The 27,556-nt window shown below is 33.0% G+C and overlaps 2 protein-coding genes and 1 long non-coding RNA gene across 11 annotated transcripts; all 3 read left to right on the plus strand.

Annotated features, from left to right (window-relative positions):
- The first annotated feature begins 238 nt into the window (after nucleotides 1–238).
- Nucleotides 239–16,466, plus strand: LOC145314767 (calpain-A-like). Of its 9 annotated transcripts, none has more exons than XR_013877869.1 (18): nucleotides 239–379; nucleotides 949–1,023; nucleotides 1,310–3,318; nucleotides 3,570–3,670; nucleotides 4,085–4,220; nucleotides 5,875–5,967; nucleotides 6,265–6,392; nucleotides 7,306–7,402; nucleotides 7,832–8,005; nucleotides 8,306–8,416; nucleotides 9,344–9,461; nucleotides 10,489–10,595; nucleotides 11,082–11,246; nucleotides 11,340–11,423; nucleotides 11,987–12,118; nucleotides 12,926–13,045; nucleotides 14,312–14,382; nucleotides 16,362–16,466. XR_013877869.1 is itself a non-coding variant. In XM_080154829.1 (17 exons), the coding sequence occupies exons 3-17, from the start codon at nucleotides 3,232–3,234 to the stop codon at nucleotides 16,365–16,367; spliced, it is 1,659 nt and encodes a 552-aa protein (XP_080010955.1). In that variant the 5' UTR covers nucleotides 239–379; nucleotides 949–1,023; nucleotides 1,310–3,231; the 3' UTR covers nucleotides 16,368–16,466. The 9 variants fall into 9 exon arrangements, 4 of the variants coding, with proteins under 4 accessions (XP_080010955.1, XP_080010956.1, XP_080010953.1 ...); XR_013877870.1 differs by having other exon boundaries at nucleotides 16,369–16,466; XR_013877868.1 differs by lacking the exon at nucleotides 16,362–16,466 and adding an exon at nucleotides 14,882–15,349 and having other exon boundaries at nucleotides 14,312–14,404.
- Nucleotides 16,467–20,810: 4,344 nt separating this feature from the next.
- LOC145314768 (uncharacterized) lies at nucleotides 20,811–22,891 on the plus strand. The gene is made up of 4 exons (XM_080154831.1): nucleotides 20,811–21,042; nucleotides 21,777–21,874; nucleotides 22,584–22,645; nucleotides 22,829–22,891. Exons 1-4 carry the CDS (start codon nucleotides 20,926–20,928, stop codon nucleotides 22,861–22,863), a joined length of 312 nt encoding a protein of 103 aa, XP_080010957.1. The 5' UTR covers nucleotides 20,811–20,925; the 3' UTR covers nucleotides 22,864–22,891.
- Nucleotides 22,892–23,061: 170 nt separating this feature from the next.
- On the plus strand, nucleotides 23,062–26,411 carry LOC145314769 (uncharacterized). Its single transcript, XR_013877872.1, has 5 exons — nucleotides 23,062–23,114; nucleotides 23,286–23,344; nucleotides 24,143–24,208; nucleotides 25,085–25,132; nucleotides 25,542–26,411. It is a non-coding gene; the product is annotated as an uncharacterized LOC145314769 (long non-coding RNA).
- The last annotated feature ends 1,145 nt before the right edge of the window (nucleotides 26,412–27,556 follow it).

A 27,556-nucleotide genomic window follows, 5' to 3' on the forward strand; every position in this document is an offset into this window, starting at 1 on the left:
TAAAAATGTCAGTATGTCCTTAAACAGTACCTATTCTGTATTTAAGAAGTTTATTTATTATATACAATTTTGTCAAAACTTATATATTTACATTTTGCATATTAAGTTCTGACACTCTACAAGAGTTAATGTTTGTCTGTCATACAATTTCAGAGCTTTGTGTTTATGGATGTTGTTATCCTTGTTTAGTCCATGTATAATTTAAGGAATTTTATTACACTTTGTTTAAGTAAAATGTTTTCCTATTTATTTTCAGAACAAAAAAAATGGCCAGGGGAGGGGGAGGTTTGTTTATGAAACTGGCACCAGAACTTCTGTTGGTGTTTCTAAACTATTTGTACCTTCATGATATTGCAAAACTGCGCTGTGTCTCTAGATGGTGAGATATTTGCAATTTTAACTTTATATGTCTATCTTTACCTTTCTATAATTATATCAAAATCAAATCAAATCAATTACAAATGGTGTAATTTATCTAGTAATGGCTAAAAAATTGTGGTATTTTTTGGGGGTGTGGAGGGGGGACAGCCTAATTTCCAATGCGATTTCTTTACAGTTCTACACATTTAAATCCACCTCAATGTGGAACATGATATTTCTACAACTGGCAGAAAAACAACTCTTAGATGTTTTTTTGTTAAAATGTAAAACCTCTGCTAAAAATTCAGTCATTTTTAAAGTAACTGCCATAAATACATCCAAAATTGAAATGGCAAAGTCCCCTTCAATGCTAACTTCTATTACCTACTGAATTGTCGTAGTCAGAGTTATATCTTGACACACACAACAGCTACAACCAACAACTGAATTCATTGAATAAAAATATTTGCAAAGGATTCTGGATTTAGTAGTTATGAAAACATTTTAATCTCCCCCCCCCCCCCCCTTGTAGGTATTTTTTATTTACTTGGCAATACCTTATTCCTGATCTTTATATCTTTAATTTAGGTTTGATGAAAGAATCTGTTCTATAATGCCATCAAAGTGTAGAAGATTTAAATTAAGATTCAATGGCAAAACTGAGTAAGTCTTAATAATGGATTACATAGCTTTTCTATAATTAGGGTTGGTTGTCTGTCCGTTCGGAAAGGATTGGTCTTTTTAATAATTTAGATATTTTAGAATTGTACCATCAATTTGAAACTTTTCATGATAATTCCTATAATAGGTAGTTAGGTTCAATCTAGAAAGCGCAGCAACTCTATAAACATTACCAGAAAGTCGGTATGTTCCTTTAAAGTATGCTGATGCCATAGACAACTTAAACATTTGGATTTCACATAAATATAGACAAATAATTTTGTTTTAGATTTTCTTGGAAAAGTATACTAAGCATGTATTGCGATAACAACTATGAATGTATCTTGAAAGCAATGAGGAAACCTAATGGCCATCTTAACTTGTTGGATGTAACTGTTGATGGAAGATGCAAGAAATTCAATACAATACAAAAAGTACTGAATGATAACAAGGACAACATAGCTGCACTACACATACTTCCTGGTCATTTACCTACAGATTTTACATCATTTTTGCAGCATGAAAGCACAAGATTTAAATTTCTGGAGAAATTAACAATTTGTAAATACGAAAACTCAAATTTAGGAAACCTATTGACAAAACATGCTGAACAATTAACCTATCTAAGATTGTCAAATTTTTATCCTTTCTATACATCCCTACCAAATTTACCCAAATCTCCCAAATTGAAGACTGTGGTTGCTATTAGAATTCGTCCTGAGTCTTTGGTTTCATTGCTTTCATCTTGTTCTGAATCTTTGTCTAAATTAAGTTTAAAATCACCAATTGTTGAAAATCATCTAAATATTAATATATCCCATGAGCAATTACCTGAACTACCTAACCTACAAACCTTATCTTTATTTGACATTTTTTTTCCTGAAATAGTAGCATCTCTGATTTCAAAGTGTAGGCCAATGTTGACTGGAATAAACTTTGATGGTTGTTTTATTCGTCCTCATCAGGTGCATTTAATTATGGAGAACTTTCCACAGGTCAAGTGTCTAAGATTTAGAAATGTCCATGAAGTATTAGCAAATGCTCTAATTGCCTCCAATGCTTCTCAATTGGAAACTCTAATTTTAGTTGCAAATGAAAATAAATATGAGTATCAAAACAGAAATTGGAGTTTTCCTGATCTACTCCCAAAGTTGAAAAATGTATGGATGAATAAATATTGGGTCTTGCCCAATCTCTTGAAAAGTGCTCCAGTTCTGCTGTGCCTAGTGATAGATGATGGTTCTCATGTTCAGAGCATATTAAAAATGCCGAACCTTACAGATCTTTACCTGATAGAATTTTATTGTAATCAATACTTGTTTGATGAAGAATCTAGACCAATATGGTTTGCCAACATTAGTGATACCTTGGAATTTTTGGTTTATAAAGGCGACAGGTATGAAACTGAAGAGATTGAAACATCTTTAACTCAGCTAAAGAAAGTTCACACAGTTATTGTTTTGAATAATTATTCATCAGAAAGTGATCACAAAAGAGAATTAGATTTTTTCAGATCTTTATGCCCTAATGCACAAATTCTGACAACTTATCATGGAAGAGAATACATAGTTGAGACTTTGAAATTAAGATTAAAGTATCTCAAAGCTCATGATATCTTTATTGAACAGTTAGGCTCATCATTAGAATTGGATGGAATTTATTGTAACACCAATACACTTTTTAAAAATTTCTAGTACCAGCTGTTTAACAGCTAGAATCGTCTAAAAAAGGCTTGTAGAAGCTATAAAATGCCAAGAGTATCATTTTTAAACCGAATAATGTAAAACTATCATTCAAAAAGTTGATTCCTTCGTAATTAATGATGGATTTGCCCTGAAAATAGCCAAAAACCGGCTTAACGGCTGAGCCGCCAGTCGTTACTTTTTCAAACTTTTTATTCAATTTAGGGGAAATAGACCTACCAAGGATTACTCATGCAAAATTTCAGATCGAAATTCGAATTCTAAGTGCCATTTATACATTGATTACGAGATGGTTGCATTAAACCCCCCCCCCCTTATGTATTTTTTATTAGAAAGAAAAATCATTTAACTTTCTAGCAGTTTACTTTTTGATGTACCTAAATTTATGTTGGTAACTTAAAAATCATTAAGATTGAATTTTGATTACAATTGAAATTAATAGAATAGTACCTAAACTATAAAAATAAAATTTAATTGTAAAATATTTCAGAGTGAATAATCTCTTACAATGAGCGAGGAGGTTATTGAGTTACCTCCAGATGATTTACCTGAGGAAGAAATAGCTGAGAGGGATACTTTTGATTGTGAAGAACAGGTACCTAGACATCCATTATCTATCTTACTTTCTATCTTATTGAGTTTCTCTCTTGATGATTTACCAGAGGAGGAAATAGCTGAGAGAGATACTTTTGATTGTGAAGAACAAGTACCTAGACATCCATTATCTATCTTGCTATCCAGCGATTATCTGTAACAAAGTACTAACTTATCAGAATATATTCATATGAATATTCTAATTTTTTCCAATTTCTAGATCTCTAGGTATTTATTTGGTTTTTTGTTTAGGACACAGTAAATTCTCCATTGCTGGATTTCTTTCTTGGTGGAGGTTTGAGTGCTGGTGGCAGACAGAGGACAGCTAGAATTCAGCAAGGAGAGATAGACAGGTAGATACTAAGTTGCAGATAGATAGATAGCTAGCAAGGTTGATATATCCTTCTTGGTGCTGTAAGCAGACAGAGGGCAGCTAGAATTCAGCAGGGAGAGATAGACAGGTAGATACTTGCAGTTAGTTAGATAGATAGCAAGGTTGATATATACTTCTTGGTGCTGTAGGTAGAAAGAGGACAGCCAGAATTCAGAAGGAAGATATAGACAGGTAGATACTTGCAGATAGAAAGATAGCTAGAAAGTCAATAAGATGATATACCTATAGAAAGATATTCATCAAATAGATAGACAGACACTTCAAGAAACTATTTATTTTAGATAACTGTTAAGTTACTTTCATTAGGGTGTACTAAAATAGGACACCTGCCATACTAATCTCTCTATCTACCATAACTTATCTATCTATCAAGGGATAACCCAGTAGTGGTTGATGGAAAGCTGTATGGCCAAGATTTTGATGAGATCAAAGCCAGCTGTCTTGGGTCTGGTGAACTGTTCACAGATCCCGAGTTTCCTGCGGATAATGACAGCATCTACTTCTCTAAGGTATTATTAATTCTTAACTTTGAAGGACATCAACACAGGGATCGAAAGGGATAAGACAATGGCCGATTGATTGATGTACATTGTACAATATTCATAATGACGATACACACAATTATCCCTTCTGTAGATTAAAATTAGTTGTTGAAACGTTGAAACATTCATCTTAATTAACCAACCAATCAAAATTTACCAATCAAGTCCCCAAGGTTGTAAAGCCAATGAATTAGAAAACCAGACATCAATAAGCATAAGCAACATTAAGCTAACAAACATTAGGAAGGGGGATATGATACTGTTATTTATTATGGTACTCAAAGATTTATAAACAATGTCGCTCATTGCTTAAAATCTTTGTGAACTTTTTAAAATCTTAGTAGGTTCAAAATAGCAGTATCCAAAAATTTTTAAATCATTAATTTAATCTAATATGGTTTAATTTTGTTCATCATTATTGATTATTGGGAATGTATAACAATTTATTGTCCAAGGTTTCAACCCTTTATATAAGAATTTAAAAAAAGGATATGTTAAGTATTATAAAATATTTCTTAGACATGTTTGTTTGTTTTATTTTGCAATAATACAGTGTGTTTTTTTTTATGAGAACTTTTTTGAAAGTAATTTTACCCCACTTATAGTTATCAGAATTTAATGAGTAATGGCTTATTTTCTTTGTTTTTTAAGGCAATTGATAGAACAACAAAAAAGTATTTCAGTTTTTATTTAAAAAGTACAGTAAAATCTAAAATTCAAAACTTAGGTGTCAACATCTAAAAATGGTTTTAGCGCATTTTTCTTATGCTCAAATAATCAACCTTTTGCAAAAATGGCTGCCAAACACTTCAAAGTTGAGATATAGAGCTATAATTTTATAAATGTATACAGATACTATTAGGGACATGTACTAGAACATATCAAAGTTTGAAGGTCATATTTCAACCAGGGAGGGAGTACTGGCCCCCCAAAGTCGACTACAGAAAATCAATTTTTTAAGAAAAATGCGCTAAAACCATTTTTATATGTTGACACCTAAATTTTGAAATTTAGATTTTACTGTACTTTTAAAATAAAAACTGAAATATTTTTTTGTTGTTCTATTAATTGCCTTAAAAACAAAGAAAATAAGCCAATAATCATTAAATTCTGATAACTATAAGTGGGGTAAAATTGCTTTCAAAAAAGTTCTCATAAAAAAAACACACTGTATTTAAGGATTGAATCAAGTATCTTAATTACATGATGTAACTGTCCCTTTAGATTTTAGCAAATATTAAAGTCTAATCTTTAAAAAACTTGGCTATTTTGTCAGACTTAGGAAACCCTAACTTATCTGTATTTATCTATCTAAAAACCCGCGACCGTGGCTCAACATGTAGCGCACTCGCCCGTCGCGAGGGAAGGTAATAGGTTTGAATCTCGGCTTAACACCGCATCATAACTAAAGACGTTAAAAATTGTTCCTTCTGCTACTATGTCAGGTGCGTGACATTAATAGTTAGAGTAGGGGGAATGCCTTGGCCTGAAACGGGCGCAACTCATTACCATGCACAGTTAGGACTTCTCAGACAAAGGTAGCGCAATCAAAGGGTTCGTTGTCTGATGGGTTTTACTTAACCTATTACTTACCCTATTACCCAGAAATCTATCTATCTAGCAAGCCTGGGGAATAGAATGGAAGCGTCCCCATGAACTTGTGGAGGAGCCACATCTCTTTGTTGGTGGAGGAGATAGATTTGACATCAATCAGGTTAGCCTAATATATATAATACAAAGTAGAACAATTTCTGTCTGTCCGTCTGAAGCTTAATATCTCGGTAACCGCTGAACCAATTAAGTTCTACTCTTCTGGGAATATACCTATTGGTCCTGTGGTGATTTTAAGCTATTTTCTCGGGGAATGGGACACTACCAACCCCCTCAAAAGAAAAATACCCTCCCCCCAAGAAAAAAAGAAAAATAACCCAACCCCTTACATAAAAAATTTCTTTTAAAAACAAATTTGAAAAGGGGGGAGATGGATAACCTGACCATTAATATCATTTAGGGAGAGTTGGGTGATTGTTGGTTGCTAGCAGCTATGGCTAACCTAACCATGAACAAGAAAGTCAGGTCTAGAGTCATACCTCTTGATCAGTCTTTCTCTGAGGAGTATGCTGGTATCTTTCATTTCAAGTAAGTTTAAACATGTTAGGACCATTCCATTCCTAGTAAAATTAAACATGTCAGGACCATCCCATATTTTGTACTTTTAAATTGTCAAGACCAGTCCTAAGATTTTCTTTTTCAGTCAAGACCATTTATAATTAGAATAAGAGATAGAAATGTAAATTATTGCCTTTTTGTTATTGCTGCGCTACTTATGGGTAAAATTATTAAATTTCAGCAATAAGAATAATTATCATGTTTTTGCTGCTTTACTTTAAGTTTCAGCCTTCTATCTTTTACAGGAGCCGAGAAAAATAAAGGCTGCCCAAAAGCAGTCAAACCGCTATGGATGATTTATACTTAACTAGCGGATACGCCCCTAGAGGCCTCTAGGGGCAGTTGAGGAGATAGTTGAATTTAATAATTCAATTTCTTATTTTAGATTTTAAAAGAAAAAGTAAAAATAAATTTTGGGGGGGGGCGAAAATTTTTTTTTTGGAAGGGGGTGCCCACCCCCCTTCATTTTTCATTAAAGTTTTAAAAAATTTTAAAAAAAATTTTGGGGGGGGGATTTTTCATTTTTTTTGGGGGGGTTGGGGGTGTCCCACCCCCCAAGAAAATAGTTATAAACCTTCCCGGGACCTATGAGAAGCTACCCTGTTAAGGAGAACCCGATCGGTTCAGCGGTTAGGGAGATCCTTCGGTACAAACATACAAACACACAGACACACAAACATCCTGTTACTTTATTATAAGGATTATACTTAATATTGATGGGAATGTTGACAAGAAGTTTTAGCGTTTTATCTTTTATAGCAGCCGAGAAAATTACGTTTTTTCCCAAAACTTTTCAGACCTACGGACATTTCAAATTATAGAGTAGCTTTGCTATTTAAAAAAATTGAGGAAAATTGCCACTTAACCTTACGTTATTATTTAGGTTTTGGCAGTATGGTGAATGGGTGGACGTTGTCATCGACGATTTTCTACCTACAAGAAATGGAAAACTGGTTTTCATCCAGTCAGACGCTCAAGAGGTAAATGGGTGCTTGCACTCAAACCTAGTTTGGACCATTTTTGAAAAGATATAATTGGATTCCCAAATGATGATAAACAAAATTACCTTTCCTAGATAAAAAAAAATATTTGTTGAAAAGTTTAGACACTGCTAGTTTTTTAAAAGTTACCAAAATTTTGTGTCCCAGCAATATTTACAGTTATTTATCTTCTACCCATCTTGTTAATTAAACATGAAATCATGAATTTTCGACCTTTTCTTTTAGTTCTTCGTACATTCATATAATTAAGTGGCACTTAAAGCTTTTAATTAATAGCAATTAATAGTACCTACCTATCAATGAAATTTGTTAAATATTTAAAGTAAAAAAAAATAAACAAAAAGATCAAAAAAGCACATTTAATTATTTTGTAATGTTCATTCATTTTAGCCTTACTTTCAATTGTAGGAGTTTTGGAGCGCCCTGTTTGAGAAGGCGTACGCGAAGTTGCACGGGTCCTACGAGTCGCTGAAGGGAGGCACCACCATGGAGGCCATGGTCGACTTCACAGGGGGCTGCACCGAGATGTTTGATCTGGCTAATAAGGCTCCGCCCCCTGGCTTATTTACTATCTTGTTAAAGGTACGAACGTACAGACATACCTAGTTATAGAGTAGCTTTGCTTATTTCGTTGAAGGTATGGAAAGATAGTTAGATATTTGACATAATTATACCTTTATTTAGGTATAGATAGATACCCACTGGTTTCTGGACTAACTTGTCAAAGGAGAAATAGAAAGTAAATGCTAAACATGATTTTTCAGTAAGCTAAACTACAATGATAGATGGATAAATAGATAAATGAGACCAACATTTAGAATCATTTATAGAGACGCTTTCCATTTATTTTAATTCATAATTTGATGTTTATCTATTTTGTAGGCATTTGAAAGATGTTCACTGATGGGTTGTTCCCTGGAGCCGGATCCTAATGTTCTTGAGGCCAGGACCTCGGTGGGGCTTGTCAGAGGTCATGCTTATAGTATTACTAAGGTTAGTCAGATAGATAGATAGATATAGGAGACCAGGACCTCCGTGGAGCCGGATCCAAATGTTCTGGAGGCCAGGACCTCTGTGGGGCTTGTCAGAGGTCACGCTTATAGTATTACTAAGGTTAGTTAGATAGATAGATAGATATAAGAGGACAGGACCTCCGTGGGGCTTGTCAGAGATCATGCTTATAGTATTACTAAGGTTAGTTAGATAGATAGATAGATATATAGATATAAGAGGACAGGACCTCCGTGGGGCTTGTCAGAGGTCATGCTTATAGTATTACTAAGGTTAGTTAGATAGATAGATAGATAGATAGATAGATAGATAGATAGATAGATAAATAGATAGATAGATATAAGAGGACAGGACCTCCGTGGGGCTTGTCAGAGGTCATGCTTATAGTATTACTAAGGTTAGTTAGATAGATAGATAGATAAACAGACAGACGGACGGATAGACAAAGACAGACATTCCAAATCAATGAAAACAAAGCACAGTTTTTGTCATTTAATATTAACATGTATTGGAATGAGATACTGCTAAGTAGAAGAAGAAAACTTAAATTAGTAAACATATTTTTCTTTTTAATCATTGTTTTGTTTTCTTTGTGGATTACAATTAAAGCATGCCATTGTACATTGGATAAAAGAAGATCTAATGATTTTTTTAATAACATAACAGATTTTGTTGAGATGAATTGAGGGGGCATGAGCTATATGTAACTCTGCCCACAGGGCGGGGACCCTATCCCGATTTTGTTTTGGGTCTTTGAAATAAGGTAATAGCATCAGAAATATAAACACAGCCGAGACTCTACAAAAGGTTAGAAAGCAATATGTTAGCAGACGATAAGAGTCTCCACCACTTGGGGCTGGTAATTGTATGGATTATAAATCTATATACCCTATACATTTATTGTTGCAGGTTGTGAAGGCCAAGATAGAGACGCCGCGAGTTTCCGGGGAGATTCCTCTGATCCGTATCCGTAATCCCTGGGGTAATGAAACAGAGTGGAATGGAGCTTGGTCTGATGGATCTCCAGGTAGATAGATAGATTAGATAGATAGATAGAGATAGTTGGATAGATATATAGATAGATAGATAGTATCTGGTAAGATTCCCCTGATGATCCGTATCCGTAATCCCTGGGGTAATGAGACAGAGTGGAATGGAGCTTGGTCCGATGGATCTCCAGGTAGAGATAGATAGATAGAGATAGTTGGATAGATAGATAGTATCTGGGAAGATTCCCCTTATGATCTGTATCCGTAATCCCTGGGGTAATGAGACAGAGTGGAATGGAGCTTGGTCTGATGGATCTCCAGGTAGAGAGATAGATAGATAGATAGAAATAGCTGGATAGATAGATAGTTAGTATCTGGGAAGATTCCCCTTATGATTCGTATCCGTAATCCCTGGGGTAATGAGACAGAGTGGAATGGAGCTTGGTCTGATGGATCTCCAGGTAGAGAGATAGATAGATATAGTTGGATAGATAGATAGATAGTAACTGGGAAGATTCCCCTGATCCGTATCCGTAATCCCTGGGGTAATGACACAGAGTGGAATGGAGTATGGTCTGATGGATCTCCAGGTAGAGAGATAGATAGATAGATAGAGATAGTTGGATAGATAGATAGTATCTGGGAAGATTCCCCTTATGATTCGTATCCGTAATCCCTGGGGTAATGAGACAGAGTGGAATGGAGCTTGGTCCGATGGATCTCCAGGTAGAGAGATTCATAGATAGATAGATAGATGGTATCTGGGAAGATTCCCCTTATGATCTGTATCCGTAATCCCTGGGGTAATACGACAGAGTGGAATGGAACATCTATATCTATCTATCTACCTATATCTCTATCTATCTTTCTATCTATTTTTCTATCTATCTATCCACTTATCTATCTATCTATCTAACTACATATCTATCTATAATTATAGAATGGAATTATGTCCCTGATGATGAGAATATGCAGCTATCTATCTATCTATCTACATATCTATCTATCTTCATCTATCTATCTTCATATCTATCTATCTACATATCTATCTATCTATAATTATAGAATGGAATTATGTCCCCGATGATGAGAAAATGCAGCTGGGAATTAATTTTGAACATGATGGAGAGTTCTGGATGTCCTACAAAGATTTTGTCAAATATTTTGATCAGGTACCTAGCTATCTTAATTATCTATCTAGCTATCTTCAGGTATTTATATTTCGAACATTATGCATCTCCTGAAGTCTAATTAGGTACTATAAGTTTTTATCTTATTTAATCTACTTGAAAATTCCTCGTTCATTTTGTTCGATTTTGGGTAAATAAATCTACCAAGGTTTACTCATGCCAAGTTTCATAAAGAAATTCGGATTCTAAGTTCCATTTGTGCAATGATTACGAGATGGTTGCATTAAAAAAAAAACCTCAAGAAAAAGATTTTTGTGGGAGGGGGGTGGGGGTAATTTTTATTGGGAGGGTGGAGATAACCTCACCAAAAAAGAAGCATCACGGTATATGAGAACAATATATTGGATCAGTGGTTAGTGAGATCCTTCGCTTAAGACAAAAAAAAAGTACTTTATATAATAGGATATTATCCTGAATAACTGTAAAGATTTCTTATCAGTCTCGACTTAATTGCTTTTTTATATTTAGATGGAGCTGTGTAACCTAAGCCCTGACTCTTTGGACATGGACAACAACTTCAAGTGGGAGGTGGCCACTTTTGAAGGTTCCTGGAGGCCTGGAGACACGGCTGGAGGTTGTAGGAACTACCTGGATACCTTTGCTAATAACCCACAGTATCTCATTTCTTTGGAGGTAAGCTTATATTTAACTATCTATCTGTCTGTCTGTCTATCTATCTAACCATCTATCTATCTATTTAACTTACTATCTATCTATCTATCCTAGGACCCAGATGAAGGAGATGACGAGGAGAAGTGCACAGTTATAATAAATCTTATGCAGAGGGGACGTAGAGCTATGAGGGATGAGGTAATAATCTACAATACTTTTTTTACTCTAAATGATTACATTTCCTATATGCCTGCTGGATTAGAACTGGTTCTCAGCCATACTGAAAATTAATGTTTAGCATTGTATTTCTGTCAATTTTCCAAGAATATCTCCCAGGCTTTTCACTGACCCCTCGTGGCTAAAGAAAAATAGTTTTAATCTTACAAATAAACATTCTAATATCCGCGGAAAGCTGTCTAGAATACGATGTGATAAATGATTTATATTGCAATCTTCCTAATGCAGAATTTAATAATAGATACATAGTTTGTACACCTTGAGAATCTTTAAAAGAATTTGATATCTCTTTCTTTAATGTTAGCCGAGAAAATCACATTTCTCCCTTTAAATGAATGAATTCATGTACGAAAAGAAAATAGTTGCTTATTTAATTTGGAATGTTAACATGAAAATTCAGACATCTTTAATATCATTAATAAAAACCTCCTTTTTCTATAGCCGACAGACAGCTGACATTCAGATTAATAGTAGACAATAGTTTTGAAAGCTACAAGGTAGAAAATGTTGATTCTTTGTTTCAGGGCCTGGATCTGTTGACCATTGGGTTCTGCGTGTACAATCTGAAGGGGGAGCCACAGGGGAGGCTTGATACAGACTTCTTCAGATATAATGCTTCCTGTGCTAGGAGCAAGGCTTTTATTAATCTTAGAGAGGTATATCTATCTATCTATCTATCTATCCATCTATCTATATCTATCTATCTATCTAACTACATAGCCACAAGAATGTCTAGATACAGACTTCTTCAGATATAATGCTTCCTGTGCTAGGAGCAAGGCTTTTATTAATCTTAGAGAGGTATATCTATCTATCTATCTATCTATCCATCTATCTATATCTATCTATCTATCTAACTACATAGCCACAAGAATGTCTAGATACAGACTTCTTCAGATATAATGCTTCCTGTGCTAGGAGCAATACTTTTATTAATCTTAGAGAGGTATATCTATCTATCTATCTATCTATCTATCTATCTATCTATCTATCTATCTACATAGCCACAAAGATGTCTAGATACAGACTTCTTCAGATATAATGCTTCTTGTGCTAGGAGCAAGGCTTTTATTAATCTTAGAGAGGTAAATCTATCTATCTATCTATCTATCTATCTATCTACATAGCCACAAGGATGTCTAGATACAGAATTCTTCAGATATAATGCTTCATGTGCTAGGAGCAAGGCTTTTATTAATCTTAGAGAGGTATATCTATCTATCTATCCATCTATCTATATCTATCTATCTATCTAACTACATAGCCACAAGGATGTCTAGATACAGAATTCTTCAGATATAATGCTTCATGTGCTAGGAGCAAGGCTTTTATTAATCTTAGAGAGGTATATCTATCTATCTATCTATCTACATAGCTACAAGGATGTCTAGATATCTATCACTCTATCTATCTATATATCTATATTTCTATCTATCTACCTCGCTATATATCTATCTATCTAGGTATGTGCCAGGTTCAAGCTACCTCCAGGGAACTATGTAATCGTCCCATCCACCTTCAAACCTGACCAAGAAGGGGACTTCCTACTGAGAGTCTTCTCTGAAAAGGCCAATCACGGCGCGGTAATGGAATAGAGTGTGTTCTTGTTGTGTGGTTTCTATGGTTCCATAATTACAGTATTGTGACAGGCTGTAATTATACTGTCATACTATGGTATTTATAAACCATAGAATTCCTATTTGTTTTGCTGGTTCCATAAATATTAGTAACAATAGAATTACAGTAGAGTATCAGGCTAGCTCTTGCTGTAATTATAATGTCATACTATGATATTAAACAACCATAGGAACCACAGTTATTGTTCAACTAACCTTCCCTTGTTTGTGCTTTAAAAAGGGGACTGTCCCACTAAAAGTATCATATGAGATATTAATTAAAACATTTAAATTGATCTTTCAATTGGAAAATCCCCTAAATATGTTGAATTACTCCAAAGAATCACAAAACATTCTTTATTAAAAAATATTTATGAATATATGATTGTTATTTTTTATGTATTTCCTTTTTTTAAACAAGCTTCACTGTAAAGGAGAACTATATATCTACTAAAAATAAGTACTTAATATTCTACTCATGTTTTTAATGTATTATTTAACCAGTGTATTATTATTGCAAACTTGCTTTTACCAACAAAATATTAGGATCATGGAAAGAAAACGATGTAGCGGGTTTGATTGTATTACAATAGCTATTCTCCTATTTCTAGCCCCAATGGTTGGCTCTAACCATAAGGAGGCCTATTTTCTAACACTGCGGGGCAATCATTAACATCTACCTAACTGAAAATATCAAAAGCTACTGTGAACGACGAAATCCGCTAGGTACTTCCTTTCTTTTTCATGATCAAAATATTTTTTTGGTGCTTTCCTTCAGATTGCCAAGCAAGCACAGAGCCCCCTCCCCTAAGTATTGGGGGGGGGGGGGGGGGTTGTGATCGCTAAGTTCTTTGAGACATATTTTATTATTTTGAATCTCCTTGTAATACAAGTATTATTAAAAACTGGGGATTAGCACTTGATTTTTGCTTTAGGAGGGGGGGGGGGGGAGGGGGTTACATTCAAACTAAAAAAATCCCCAGCTATAATTGAACATACTCACATAATCTCCCTTTCATTAAAGAAATTTAAGAGGCGTTTTGTCGTATTTTGACAGTATTTTTTACCCTATTTCTAGCCCCTGCGGAGGGCTCTAAACCTACCTAACCTAAAATAACTAAAAAACTAATGTGAATATACGACGAAACGCCCTTTAAGAGGCGTTGCCCAAAAGGGACTATACCCCAAAAAAAAAATTGTAAAAAAATATATATATTTATGTGAATATTTTAGAACATGTGAACGTCCACTTGTGTGAGTGCCTTTATTTTCGCTAGCTGCGCGCAAAACTTTATCACGACACGGTTTGTCCTTGTTATATTTAAGGTCTGTCATTTAAAACCTCTAGAACATCAAGGCAAAGATTTTGTGGTTTTATACAGAGAGAGGGGATAATGAGCTGTTTATTACACTAGTCCCCAAAGTGTTATAATAATGTTTTCTTATTCGCTTTGGGGACTTAAGTAAATTTTGATTGGTTGATTTATTAAGTTGAGTATCCAAACTTTTCAACTATTAATTTTAATCTACAGAAGAAGTAATTTTGTGTGTTATCATTGGGGATGTACATGAATTTATTGCCCATTGTCTTATTCCCATAGATTCCATGATGACTTCCTCTATTTTCATTAAAATTTTAAAGTATGAATACTTTGAATCAAACAAGCAAACTTTCTAAACTCCCTTTTCAAGTTAAATAGCCTAAAGCCTGACCAAAAGCTTAAAACTCTGGGTGCAGTAGTTTGTACATTTTCGAGATCTTAATTCTTGTTTCTTGCTATAAAAACTTTGTCCGTTCTTGAGGTTTTAAACAGCAGACCTTTTTATATTTGTGAGATTTGAGATTAACGCCAAAAAACTAACATTGCTTTTTATGTGCTTAATTAAACTCGGGGAGGGAGGAGACATTATTACACTAGTCCCCAACGTTTTATAATAACGTTTCTTATTCGTTAGCATAACAACTTTGGGGACTTTGATTGGAAATTTGATTGGTTTGTTCATTAAGTTGATTTTCCAAACGTTTCAAACATAAATTGTAGACTACAAAAGGGATAATTTTGTGTATCATCATTGAGGGTGTACATCAGTTTATCGGCCATTGTCTTATCCCTTTAGATCCCTGATATCAACTAACTCATTTTTATTGATGTATTTATTAATGTATTAATTTTAATCGCTTTAAAATTTACATTTATAGAACAAATGTATTATTAATTTATATAAAATAGTTTTTATTTTGTGCTTTTTTATTGAAATAAATCTACTAAATTTTTGTGTTTCTTTTTAATTACTAACATGTGTTCTGTCTGTTTTTAAAAGCGAAGCTTTTCTATAATTAGGGTATGTCCGTATTTGTTGGCTTTTTTTGTTATTTCAGATATGTTAGAAATGTCCTATTGATTTCAAATTTTGTATAACGATTCCTATAACAATAAGGTAGGATTTAGGAAGCGTAGCAACCCTAGAATCGTTACCAGAAAGTCTGTACGTTCTTTTAAAACATGTTGCTATAATACTTTGTGAATTGTATTAATTTATATAATTATCCTTTTCATCCGATTTTTGGAATAATGATTCCAAGGACAACAAGGTACAATATTATAAGAGAGGCATCTGTATAATCAAATCCTAAGAATGAAAGTATGTCCTTAAATAGTATCCAGTATTTATACAGTTTTGCAACAAATGTACTTACAATTTTGATTAGGCTTATACATTTGGTTCTGACACTCTACAAAGGTTAATGTGCGTTTCTCCTACCATTTCTGAGCTTTGCTTTTATGGATGTTATCATCATTATTTTTGCACCTTAACCCTTTTTTCATCAAACTTATACTAAAAACAAAATAAATTGCATTTGTTATGTGTAGTAAATGGATTTTTATCTGCCAACACTACAGTAGGATGTATGTTTGATAAAATTTTGCATATCTTTGCCAATTTTCATCGGGATTTTTTTTTTATTTCACCGAAAGGGCTTAGCTCCTATTTGAGATAGACTTTCATTAGACTTTTAGAAGATTTATTACAGTATGGCTTCGAAATCGCTTAATATCCGATGAATTAGAAATTATGTATAGGATCGTATTACAGACTATTTCCCACGAATATTGAAATAAAAATCATGAATCTAACACCAGTTTTAATATAATAACTTTTTTAATATCCGCGGAAAGCTGTCCATAATACGATCCGATAAATAAGTCTTACTGTATAATAGTATATTGTCCCTTTGTAGGATGCTTTTTTTGCTGAATTTCTATAATTATTAAAATTTTAGTGTTAAGGAATAAGAAACAAGAAAATTGTGAACGAGAATGAAAATCAACCAAAAGTTACAAACATTTAAGTGTAAAAAAATGGAAACTTATTTTCACACAATGTACCCTGTTAGTGTTGAACACTGATCCCCCCCCCCCCCCTTTATTTAAAAAAATGAAAATAGGAGGGGGGGGGGAGTTTTCGATTTTTTATTGCGTTAGGTTAGGTTATATTGGGTCCAGTGGAGCCCGGTTGGGTTAGGTTATCACAGGGATAGGCATAAGCAAAAACTACATCCACATATTTTTTATTTAAGGGCTGAAACCAAAAAAAAAATACCCTAATACAGTAGATTTTTAGCCTTATAATGTCAAATCTTTATGTATATTTTATATTTTGATTGTTGGTTATATCCTATAGCACTGGTCGCCGGAAGGGAAAAGCAGTTTTTTGAAAGGGGCTATCTGAGATTATTACAGATTCTGATTTATACATATATAGACTAATGAAAAATGCAAAAAACAAAATCAAAAGCGTTCCTTCTTGGGAGAAAATCCGGGAAAAAGATTTTAGCTATTTTTAACTTAAAATTCACATTGGCAAGCCTGCAAAAAAATATACAAATATATTAAACATGTCATTAGAAAAATGCTATATATACCATTGGAAAGCTCATAACCTCTAATTTTCATAAAGGTATATAAAATTTTTCTACTATTATTAATTTTTGAGCCACCTCTAAAGTATCATCTAATTTTAAAAATGCACTTTTTTCATGAATTTTAAGTTTGATACTAGTTACACAAACCATTTTAAAATTATATTGCTTAGCACTTAGGAGTTATATAATTATTTTATATAGATACATTTGTATATTTTAAAAATTAGCTTGACATTAAATATGTCCAAAAATGTTTACATTAAAAAAGTTAACTTAATGTCTTTAAAAATAATCTAATATCTTAAAATTTTAGTGTTTTGGGGGCTGTTTTATCCAACTAAATATCAAAATTTAATTTTCAGAGTTTTACTGGTGAATTTAATCATATAAAAGATTTTACAAAAAGAATCTGGTCAATAACTATATCAAAAACAATCAGGGCAAAATTTTATACTGAATTTCATATACTAGTGTATAAACTCTCCCCCCCCCCCTCCCTCCTTGGTTCTTACTAAAAACTATACACATTTCAAAGCTTAAATTGAAAGTACTTAAAATATACATATATAAAATAATACTTAAAAGTAAAACAACTTTTTATCTTAAATTTTTATTTTCTTTTACTCAGAGTTTCATGCTTTTGCAATCATCAGAAAGAAACTATTTTTTTCATTAAAAATAAATACGTGGATTTTTTACAAATATTTTAGAGGATTTAAAGAAAAAAATTGTATTACAATATATAAAAAAAGAACTATGTTAAACAGCTACAGTCTTGCCAAAAGATGATTTCTTCTATGAATACATTTAGAGAAAATTTCATGCCGCTTGTTGATAGATGAGTTTTTGTCAGAATTGAGAATTGAGACTTTCTCCATTAAGCAAAGCTGACACTTGTTAGATCCAGGATCAAAAGTAGGTTGCAAAGAAACAATATCCCATTTAATATTGTAAGGTTTTTGTTCTTCTTTCAAATTCCAAATAAAACCAGAAAGCCGTGTACTTTTTTGAAGATGGAGAAGGTTGAATGAAGATTTGTGATTATTGTATCTTGTTTTGAATGTTGTAGATGCTTGACCAATATAGGTTGATGATGTCTGGTCAGATTCTACAGTAGCTTTGTAGATTAAGGATTCATTAAGACATTTACCATCTAGCGGACACACTGTTCCTCTCCTGCAATTACATCCAGCTTCAGTCAGGTTGTTGGATTGACCCAGGATCTTTTTGTTGTGGCTGGAGATAAAATAATATATATAACTCCTAGGTGCCAAGCAATATAATTTTAAAAAGGTTTGTGTAACAAGTATCAAACTTAAAATTCAAGAAAAAACTGCATTTTTAAAATTTGTGTACACTTTAGAAGATATCTCAAAAACTAATAATAGTACAAAAAAGTTATATAACTTTATGAAAACTAGAGGTCATGAGCTTTCCAATGGTATGCATAGCATTTTTCTACCACTTCTAGGTGCTGAGCAATGACATGTTTAAAATGTCTTTATATTTTTTGCAGGCTTGCCAATGTAAATTTTAGGTTAAAAATAGCTAAAATCTTTTTCCCGGATTTTCTCCCAAGAAGGAACGCTTTTGATTTCGTTTTTTGCATTTATTATTAGTCTATATATGTATATATCAGAATCTGTAAAAATCTCAGATAGCCCATTTCAAAAAACCGCTTTTCCATTCCGGCGACCAGTGATAGCTTTGTTGAAATATTTGAATTTCTAGAGTTAAATGTTTTCAATGCTTTTTGGTCTAAATTTAAAAGTATTATTTGAATGTATTTCGATGAAAATTAACTATTAGATTATAATGTACGATTTTATGATTTTGTTGAAAAATATATCCTTATTTTAGTATTTTGTTTTTAATTGTATCATCTAGGATAATTTATAAAGTACTTTGTCTGTTTGTCCAATTAATTTTTTTAAGCGAAGCTTTTCTATAATTAGGGTCCGTCTATCCGTCCGTAACGGATAGATTTTTTCGTTAATTTAGGCATGTTAGAATAGTTCTATCGATTTTGAACTTTGCATGGTGATTCCTGTAGTAGTTAGGTACGATTTAGAAAGCGTATCAACTCTATAATCATTACCTGAATGTCCGTACATCCATTTTAAACGTGACAATTTTTAACTTTTTTTAACAATTTTTATATGATATAATTATTCGATTGATCTGGTTTTTGGATTACTGATTCCTAAAACAACAAAGTATAATGTTATGAGCGAATAATCTCTGTGATCCATTCCTAAAAATATAAGTATGTCCTTAAACATTACTTGCATTTATTTTGTTTTTCAACAAATTTACTTACAGTTTTGTTTCGACTTTTATACATTTATGTTCTGATAATTTAGTTCTGACACTCAATTAACGTTAATGTTCGTTTGTCCTACCGGTTCAGTGCTTCGCTTTTATGGATGTTTTCTGTTCGTCCATTTATTTTTTTTATATAAAAGTGCAAGTGCTTTAAAAGTAGCCATGACGTAATAAGTAAATGATTACTTGGATCTTGTTCTCTAACAAAGTAAAACTTGCAGCGGGTTAACAAAACGAATCCCCTCCCTACTGGATTAAATAACTGACCATTAAACAAGTTCCATGTTAGCAACCTAAATTGACAACAATTTTTCCTTTGTCATAGTATCCACGTATATTCTATATCCATTGTCCTTAGACAGTATCCCTTATTTAAGCGATTATTTTTGCAACACTATTGTTAAGACACTTTTATGGATGTTGTCATTCTCATTTCCAAATATACCATTGACATAGGATTTTCATATGTTTGCTACATGACCAGGGATCTAAAGGGATAAGACAATGGCCGATAAATTAATGTACATCCCCAATTATGGTACACAAAATTACCCCTTCTGTAGTTAACAGATAGTGGTTGAAATGGGTTGGCACTCTACTTAATGAATCAACCAATTAAGATTCAATAAAAGTCCCCAAAGTTGTCAGGCCAACGAATAAGATAATGTTATTATAAAACTTTGGGGATTGGTGTAATAAAAAGCTCAATGTCCCCTCCCTTTCTGCTTAATGTCTTCTTTTCTAACATCAATTGCATAAAGATCATGTGATGAGCCTGTTTTTGAGCCAAGGAATTTATCTTGTAGTTATTTTATAAGTAAAATGGGTTTTAAAGGGAAGATATGTTGAATTTTTAAGTTCAATTTTAATTAATCTACCGTTGTCTAATCTCTGAGTCAGACTTTCCCAAACTTTCTTTAAAATTTTCCCTCAACCCTTCCCCTAAGATCCATTACACCCCCCCCTCCCCCGGTTTGGACAGGTAAAAAGGAAACGCGCGTATACGCGCACAACTACGTGTATTAGTAAGAAATATTAACGCAACATAAGTAGAAAGCGCCACGCACACACACACACACACACACACATCAAGCTTGGCATAAGCGTCGATTAATGTAAACTTAACCCGGACAACTTTTAAAATTGACCAACAAATAATCAATTTTCGAGTATGGCTTTTAAACCCGATTAATATCCACTGGATTAGAACCAGTTCTTAGTCATACTGAAAATTTTTGTATATGATCGTATTACAGACAATTTTCCACCTATTTCAAAATAAAAATCCTTGATTAAACATATTCATCCTCTAAAAATAATTATCACGTGAATCGTTGTGTATGATTTAAAATTAATAGAACAGTTCTATGTTTCTACAATGATATGTTATAAACTGACACATCAAAAGGATATAAAAGTCTACTTAAGTGCCTTACTATATACATATGTCCTGAAAACATACACACACACACACTATACTTTACTTCAAAGTGAAACTTTCTTAAGTCATGACGTGAAACTCTTAACAGAAAATATCAAAACCTTAGTTTTAAAAACAATTAGAACTATATAAATAATCAAAATTAGTTATAAGAATATGATGTTAAAAATTGGAATATTTTTGTGCACGCTATCTGTGATACCAGCTGAGCTATGGGAGAAAGATATGAGTGAGGAGATATATATTGAGGCCAGCCATGAAGGGTTTCAACAGGTAATAATATCTGCTGGATTAGAACTGGTTTTAAGCAATACTGAAAAATAACGTAATGTTTCGTATTATAGCCAGTTTTCTACGAATATTAAAATAAAAATCATGATCTTAATATTAGCTTTGTTAGACCGGGATTTCGCCCTCGCGGGCATAACTAAACTGGTTTAAATCTCAATTTGTTGATTTCTTAAATGTCTATCTATTCATCTTTCATTCTGATCTATATGTCTATCTATCTTAAATCTATCTACTATCTATCTATCAATGAATATATATGTATCTGTCTACCTATCCATCTACCTATCTATCTAACTATCTATCTATCTAGGTGAAGCTATCCTCTGAAGAAAAAAAGAATGATTGTAGATTTCTTAATTATCTATCTATGCATCTATCATTCTGATCTATGTATCTACCTACCTAATTGTTATCTATCTATCTATCTATCTAGATTAAGCTATCATGAAAAGATCAATTCTCAAAAAATCTATGTCTATCTATCTTAAATCCACATAAACGCCTACCTATCTTTCTATCTAGAGTTAGCTACCATTAAAAGATAAATTCTCAAAAAATCTATGCTTATCTATCTTAAATCCACTAACACGCCTACCTATCTATCTATCTATATTTAGCTACCATGAAAAGTTTAAACCTCAATAAAATATATCAATGCATCTTTATGTATCTGTCTATCTATCTCTCTATTCAACTCTATCTATCTATATATCTAGGTGAAGCTATCCTGTGAAGAAAAAAGTATGGTTGTAGATTTTCTATTGGACGAGGATCATGACGGGGTTATTTACACCAGGGGAAGCTTCGCTAAAAAGTAAGAAGTTTTTCCTTGTTTGGCTTCCGAACTGATTAATATCCGCTGGATTAGAACCAGATCTCAGCTATATTTAAAAATCATGTATATCATCGTATTACAGGATATTTTCCAAGAATGTTAAAATAAAAATCATAAAAAATTTGTTAAGCAGGGCCTCTGACAACTCCTTTCATTTTAATAATCGCGGAAAGCTGTCTATAATACGATGTGATAAATAACTATTATGTTTACAAAAATATTTATGTAAATTTTTAAAATCGAAGCTTTTCTATATAAGGATCGGTTCGTATGTATGTCCGTCTTTCATGTTAATGAAGGCATGTTAGAATTGTCCTATCAAATGCAAACTTGGTATAATGGTTATTGTATTAGTAGGGTACAATTTAGACATCGTAGTAACTCTATAATCATTGTCAGAAAGTATGTTTGTATATATTTTAAACAAGACGTTTTTTGGAAAATGGACTTCTAAGCTTTTATGGCTGTTATCCTCGATGTTTTTATTAAATCCCTTTGATTATTAATTTAAATTTACCCTAGCTATTGTGAATAGGTGTCTGATATTTACTATTTTAGGCAGAATATAATAATGTCAGTCTAACGCTATCTATTTTAACACAAAAGTTTACCATAGTCTTTGCTACTCTATCAATATGTATTAATATACTTGTTCATATTGCATTAAATATTTTTTTTTAATGTTTAGACCCAAGAATTGTTTCCTCGATACAGAGGGGGGAGAAAAACATACATTAAATATACCTTATGGTGAGTCATATAGATAGATAGGTAGATAGACAGATAGATAGACAGATGGACAGACAAGAATTGTTTCCTCGATACAGAAGGGGGAGAAAAACATACATTAAATATACCTTATGGTGAGTAAGATAGATAGATAGATGGATGGATAGATAGAGAGTTAGATAGATAGTTCACTACTTATTATAGATGAATGTGGTCTGAAAGAGGATAAAGACAGATAGATAGACAGATTAATAGATAGATAGATAGGTAGATACATATATAGATAATCCACTTCTTATTTTTAGATGAATGTGGTCTGAAAGAGGATAAAGACGGATTTTTTATAGATAGATAGATAGATAGATAGATAGATAGATAGATAGACAGATAGACAGATAGATAGATAGATAGATAGATAGATAGATGACAGACAAGAATTGTTTCCTAGATACAGAGGGGGGAGAAAAACATACATTAAATATACCTTATGGTGAGTAAGATAGATAGATAGATGGATGGATAGATAGAGAGTTAGATAGATAGTTCACTACTTATTATAGATGAATGTGGTCTGAAAGAGGATAAAGACAGATAGATAGACAGATTAATAGATAGATAGATAGGTAGATACATATATAGATAATCCACTTCTTATTTTTAGATGAATGTGGTCTGAAAGAGGATAAAGACGGATTTTTAACCCAAACAATTGTATTACAGGTAGATAAATCTATTTAATTCTCATTTTTCCATTTGTCTATTTTCATAAATGTATATTTATATATCTATAAGACTATAATATAACACACAAGAAATGTTGCTACTATATAACTAGGGTATATCTGTTTGTCTTTCAACCGCTGTTATATAAAACACTTTCTTTAATTTAAAAAAAATTATTTTGGTAGCTTTAAAACTGCTCTTCTTGTAGATTGTTGGTTTAACTTTTATACTATTATAGAATAATTATGATTCCAAATTTTAACCTATTACCCTTACATCTGTATACCAAAATGATGAGAAAATGTTTACTTCTTTGAGTTCATTTATTTATCTATCAAGATGATTGTATTAATATCTTTCCATCTTAAAATTTATCTATCTATCTATCAAGATGACTGGTTGATATTCCCTGGAGACATGGCCATCACTGTTCACTGCAAAATATAGCTATCTATCTATTTAGCAAGATGACTGGTTGATATTCCCTGGAGATATGGCCTTCACTGTTCACTGCAAAATATCTATCTATCTATTAATCCATCTATTTATCTATATATCTATCTATTTAGCAAGATGACTGATTGATATTCCCTGGAGATATGGCCTTCACTGTTCACTGCAAAATAAATCTATCCATCTACCTATCTATGTATCTATCTATCTAGCAAGATGACTGGCTGATATTGCCTGGAGACATGGCCTTCACTGTTCACTGCAAAATATAGCTATCTATCTATCTATCCAACTATATATATTTATCTATCAATCTATCTAACTATCCATCTATCTATCTAGCAAGATGACTGGCTGATATTTCCTGGAGACATGGCCTTCACTGTACACTGCAAAATATCGGGAGAGGTAAAAACACTTTAATTTCATGACCTTTGTTTTTAAAGTCTTTTTGCTTATTTATTTTTACTAAGCATTCGAAGCAGTAGAAAGTTTTATGTCTGTTGTATGACGAAGTCTTACGTCCAAGCCAGTGCAATTAAGATATTTTACCTAAGACTTTTAAATTATTACTGTACTAGAGCCTGGGGGGAATTTTTTTTATATGGGGCATTTCTCCTTGGAGGTAACTACTCTTCCCAAAATGGGAATAACCCTTCTTTGAACCTACGAGAAGCTCCACTGCCAAGGAGAACCATATCGATTAAGCAGCTAGCGAAATTCTTAGCTATAAACATGAACGCAGGCAGATATTCAGGGATCTAAAGGGATAAGACACTGACTGATGAATTGTTGTACATCCCCAATTTTGGTACTCAAAATTACCCCTTCTAAGGATTGGAATTAGTGGTTAAAACGATTGAACACTCAACTTAATGAAAAGACAAATCAAAATTCACTGAAGTCCCCAAGGTTTTTAAATCAACGAATAAAAAAATGTTATAATAAGACTTCGGGGACTAGTTTAATAAACAGCCTAATGTCCCCTCCCTCTTACTTTAATATAAGGAAGATGTTGTCCTATGTCCCTACAGAGAGAAAGAGGGGACTCTGGGCTGTTTATTACACTAGTCCCCAAAGTTTTATTATAAAGTTTTTTATTCGTCTTACCACCTTTGGGAATTTAGTGAATTTTTATTGGTCGGTTCATAAAGTTGAATGGTCAAACGTTTCAACCACTAATTAAAACCTACAGAAGGGGTAATTTTGTGTATCATCATTGGGGATTTACAGCGGCCATTGTCTTATCCCTTTAGATCCCTGACATGATTATCTTTGTTTCAGGAAAAGATTGCCAGAATTGGACTTGCAGATCCTGACCCTTCAGCAAAGGTTTGTTTTAGAGTTGCTACACTATTATAGGGCTAAATTTCTGCCAATGGTATGTGGGCTAAAAAAACACTGCATAATGTGTTATAATTCTGTCTATTATAGGTTTTGTACATGAATGTATCATCATTTTTTTAGTAGCGCAGCTAATCTTCATCTATGGTCTGTCCGTCAGTAAGTCCGTCCACAAAAGCAACTGAATAAATTTACGATCTTCCGGCTAATATGAGAGATTGATATCTGAATTTTTGCGTGTAGATTCCCCAAACCGTGGCGCATATTTAATTGCTTTTTTTGTTGCCATTTACACTTTATCATCCTGTATGATTGATTAAATAGCTACCTAACTTTTATTGTAAGGATTCCTATAATACTTCTGGCTGGCATGTTTTAATATAATTTTTGCTTCTAGGATATGGCGAAGCACAAAAAGTCTACAGTGGAGGGGAAGGGTAGTGTGGTGTTCACCCCCGACGACATAAGACCCCGACGCAAGAAGAAGAATAATAAGAAAGCTATAGCTAAAGAGGAGCTGTGATCTAATATAATGTATATATTATAACGTGAATGTTGCACCAGATTTTCAAAACGTGAAACTCGCAGCCGGCTAAAATAACGATACACCCCTATTTCCTCCCTTCCTGCTGGATGAATGAAGTGACCAATAAATAAGTTCCATGTTAGCTACCTAAATTAATTACTATTTCCACTGTCATAATATCCACGTATATTTTATGTATATTTTTATGGCCAATTGGTAGTTCTATGTTATTTGTATTTTTAAAGAAAATTTTTATCAACTTTTAGAATCAGAACTCAACATAAGATTTTTAATCTTCATCTATTTTGCTTCTTAAATATATTAGTTACTTATCGCATCGTGTTATAGACAGATTTCCGCGAATATTAAAAGGAAAAAAATTATGATTAAACCCAATTTTGTTATCTCCGAAAGGCATGGACTAACAAAACAGGTATTAATCTTAAATTTTTTTTTAAATATTCGTGGAAAATTGTCAGTAATACATTGTTACACATGATTTTTCAGCATGGCTGAGAAATGGTTCTAATCCAGTGAATATTAATCGGTTTCAAAGCCATACTGGAATATTTATTCTCCTGTGATATATGCATTTCTATTATTTACCTATAAAGTAACTTTTTAGGGCTCATTATTGTGAATTAAAATATCTGCTATGGAACTATCCTTTATGTAATTTATCCTAAATATTGTACTGTTTCAATGAATGATACCATCATAAAATAGATTTTTATTGTTTTACTAGCATTTACTTTATTTGTTACTAGCGGCTACGCCCCTAGAGGCCTCTAGGGGCACTTGAGGAGGGGGGAGTCGAATTTGATAACCCAATTTCTTATTTTAGATTTTAAAAAAAAATATAAAAAATATTTGGGGGGTGGAAATTTTTTTTTTGGGGGGGGGTGCGGGTGCCCCCCCCCCATGATTTTAATTTTAGTTAAAAATATGTAATTTTTTTTTTTTTTGGGGGGGTTGGGGGTGTCCCACCCCCCAAGAAAATAGTTATAAACCTTCCCGGGACTTATGAGAAGCTACCCTGTTAAGGAGAACCCGATCGGTTCAGCGGTTAGCGAGATCCTTCGGTACAGACACACACACAGACAGACATCCTGTTACTTTAGTATAAGGATATACTTTTTTTCTACTTTTATAATCCTTGACAACCAACCCTTTAATTTTACGAACCTTGTCTGGAGGTCCTAACTGTGCATGGTAATGCCTGTTTTCGAGCCATCACATGCACGTACTAAACATAGCATTCTTAATGTCTCTTGTATTTCGCAGTTAAGTCTCAAACCCAACACCTCCATGACAGGTTGTTATTGATATTTTCCAAACTGTTTCTTCACTTTTGTTATCAAGGGGCTTTAATATGATCTTCTTGTTATATAGTAACATAATGTCTATTTGTGTATCTGTACCAAAGGATCTTGCTTAACCACTGGACCAATATGGATCTCCTTTTCATAGAAGCTTCTCATAAGTCAAGGAAAGGTTTATAACTAATTTGGAGGAGGGTACTATCACCAACCGACGAGAAGTAGCCCCAGAAAACAAATCCACCTAGCTACCTAACCTACCCCCCCCCAAAAAAAAAAAAAAATTAAAGGGAGGTCATTATGATCTTTTTGTTAAGTAGTTTTGTATTTGAAGATCTCAAGAACTGCTGGACCAATATGGCTCTCCTTTATAGTTTCAGTAAAACCCTACACCCACCAAAAATTATTTTTTAAATATACTCTCCCTAGAGACTTCTAGTGGCGTAGCCGCTAGCATAGAAATAAACTTGATGCAAAATTGCGTGAAAAAAAGGATTCTGTTTAAAAACATACTTACATTTTAGGACTTGGTTATAGAAATGCTTCGCTTAAGATATTTTACCTTGT

The sequence above is a fragment of the Acartia tonsa genome, chromosome 3 (genome assembly GCF_053477335.1).
Source record: "Acartia tonsa isolate MP-2025a chromosome 3, ASM5347733v1, whole genome shotgun sequence".
Taxonomy (NCBI): Eukaryota; Metazoa; Arthropoda; class Copepoda; order Calanoida; family Acartiidae; genus Acartia; species Acartia tonsa.

Coding starts and splice junctions, on each gene's coding strand:
- LOC145314767 (XM_080154826.1), top strand. CDS start 3,232: ATGAGCGAGGAGGTTATTGAGTTACCTCCAGATGATTTACCTGAGGAA. Junction 3,671..4,084: donor CAGCAAGGAGAGATAGACAG/GTAGATACTAAG, acceptor CTATCTATCAAG/GGATAACCCAGTAGTGGTTG. Junction 12,119..12,925: donor CTTTTATTAATCTTAGAGAG/GTATATCTATCT, acceptor CTATCTATCTAG/GTATGTGCCAGGTTCAAGCT.
- LOC145314768 (XM_080154831.1), top strand. CDS start 20,926: ATGATGTTAAAAATTGGAATATTTTTGTGCACGCTATCTGTGATACCA. Junction 21,043..21,776: donor GCCATGAAGGGTTTCAACAG/GTAATAATATCT, acceptor CTATATATCTAG/GTGAAGCTATCCTGTGAAGA. Junction 22,646..22,828: donor TACATTAAATATACCTTATG/GTGAGTCATATA, acceptor TACTTATTATAG/ATGAATGTGGTCTGAAAGAG.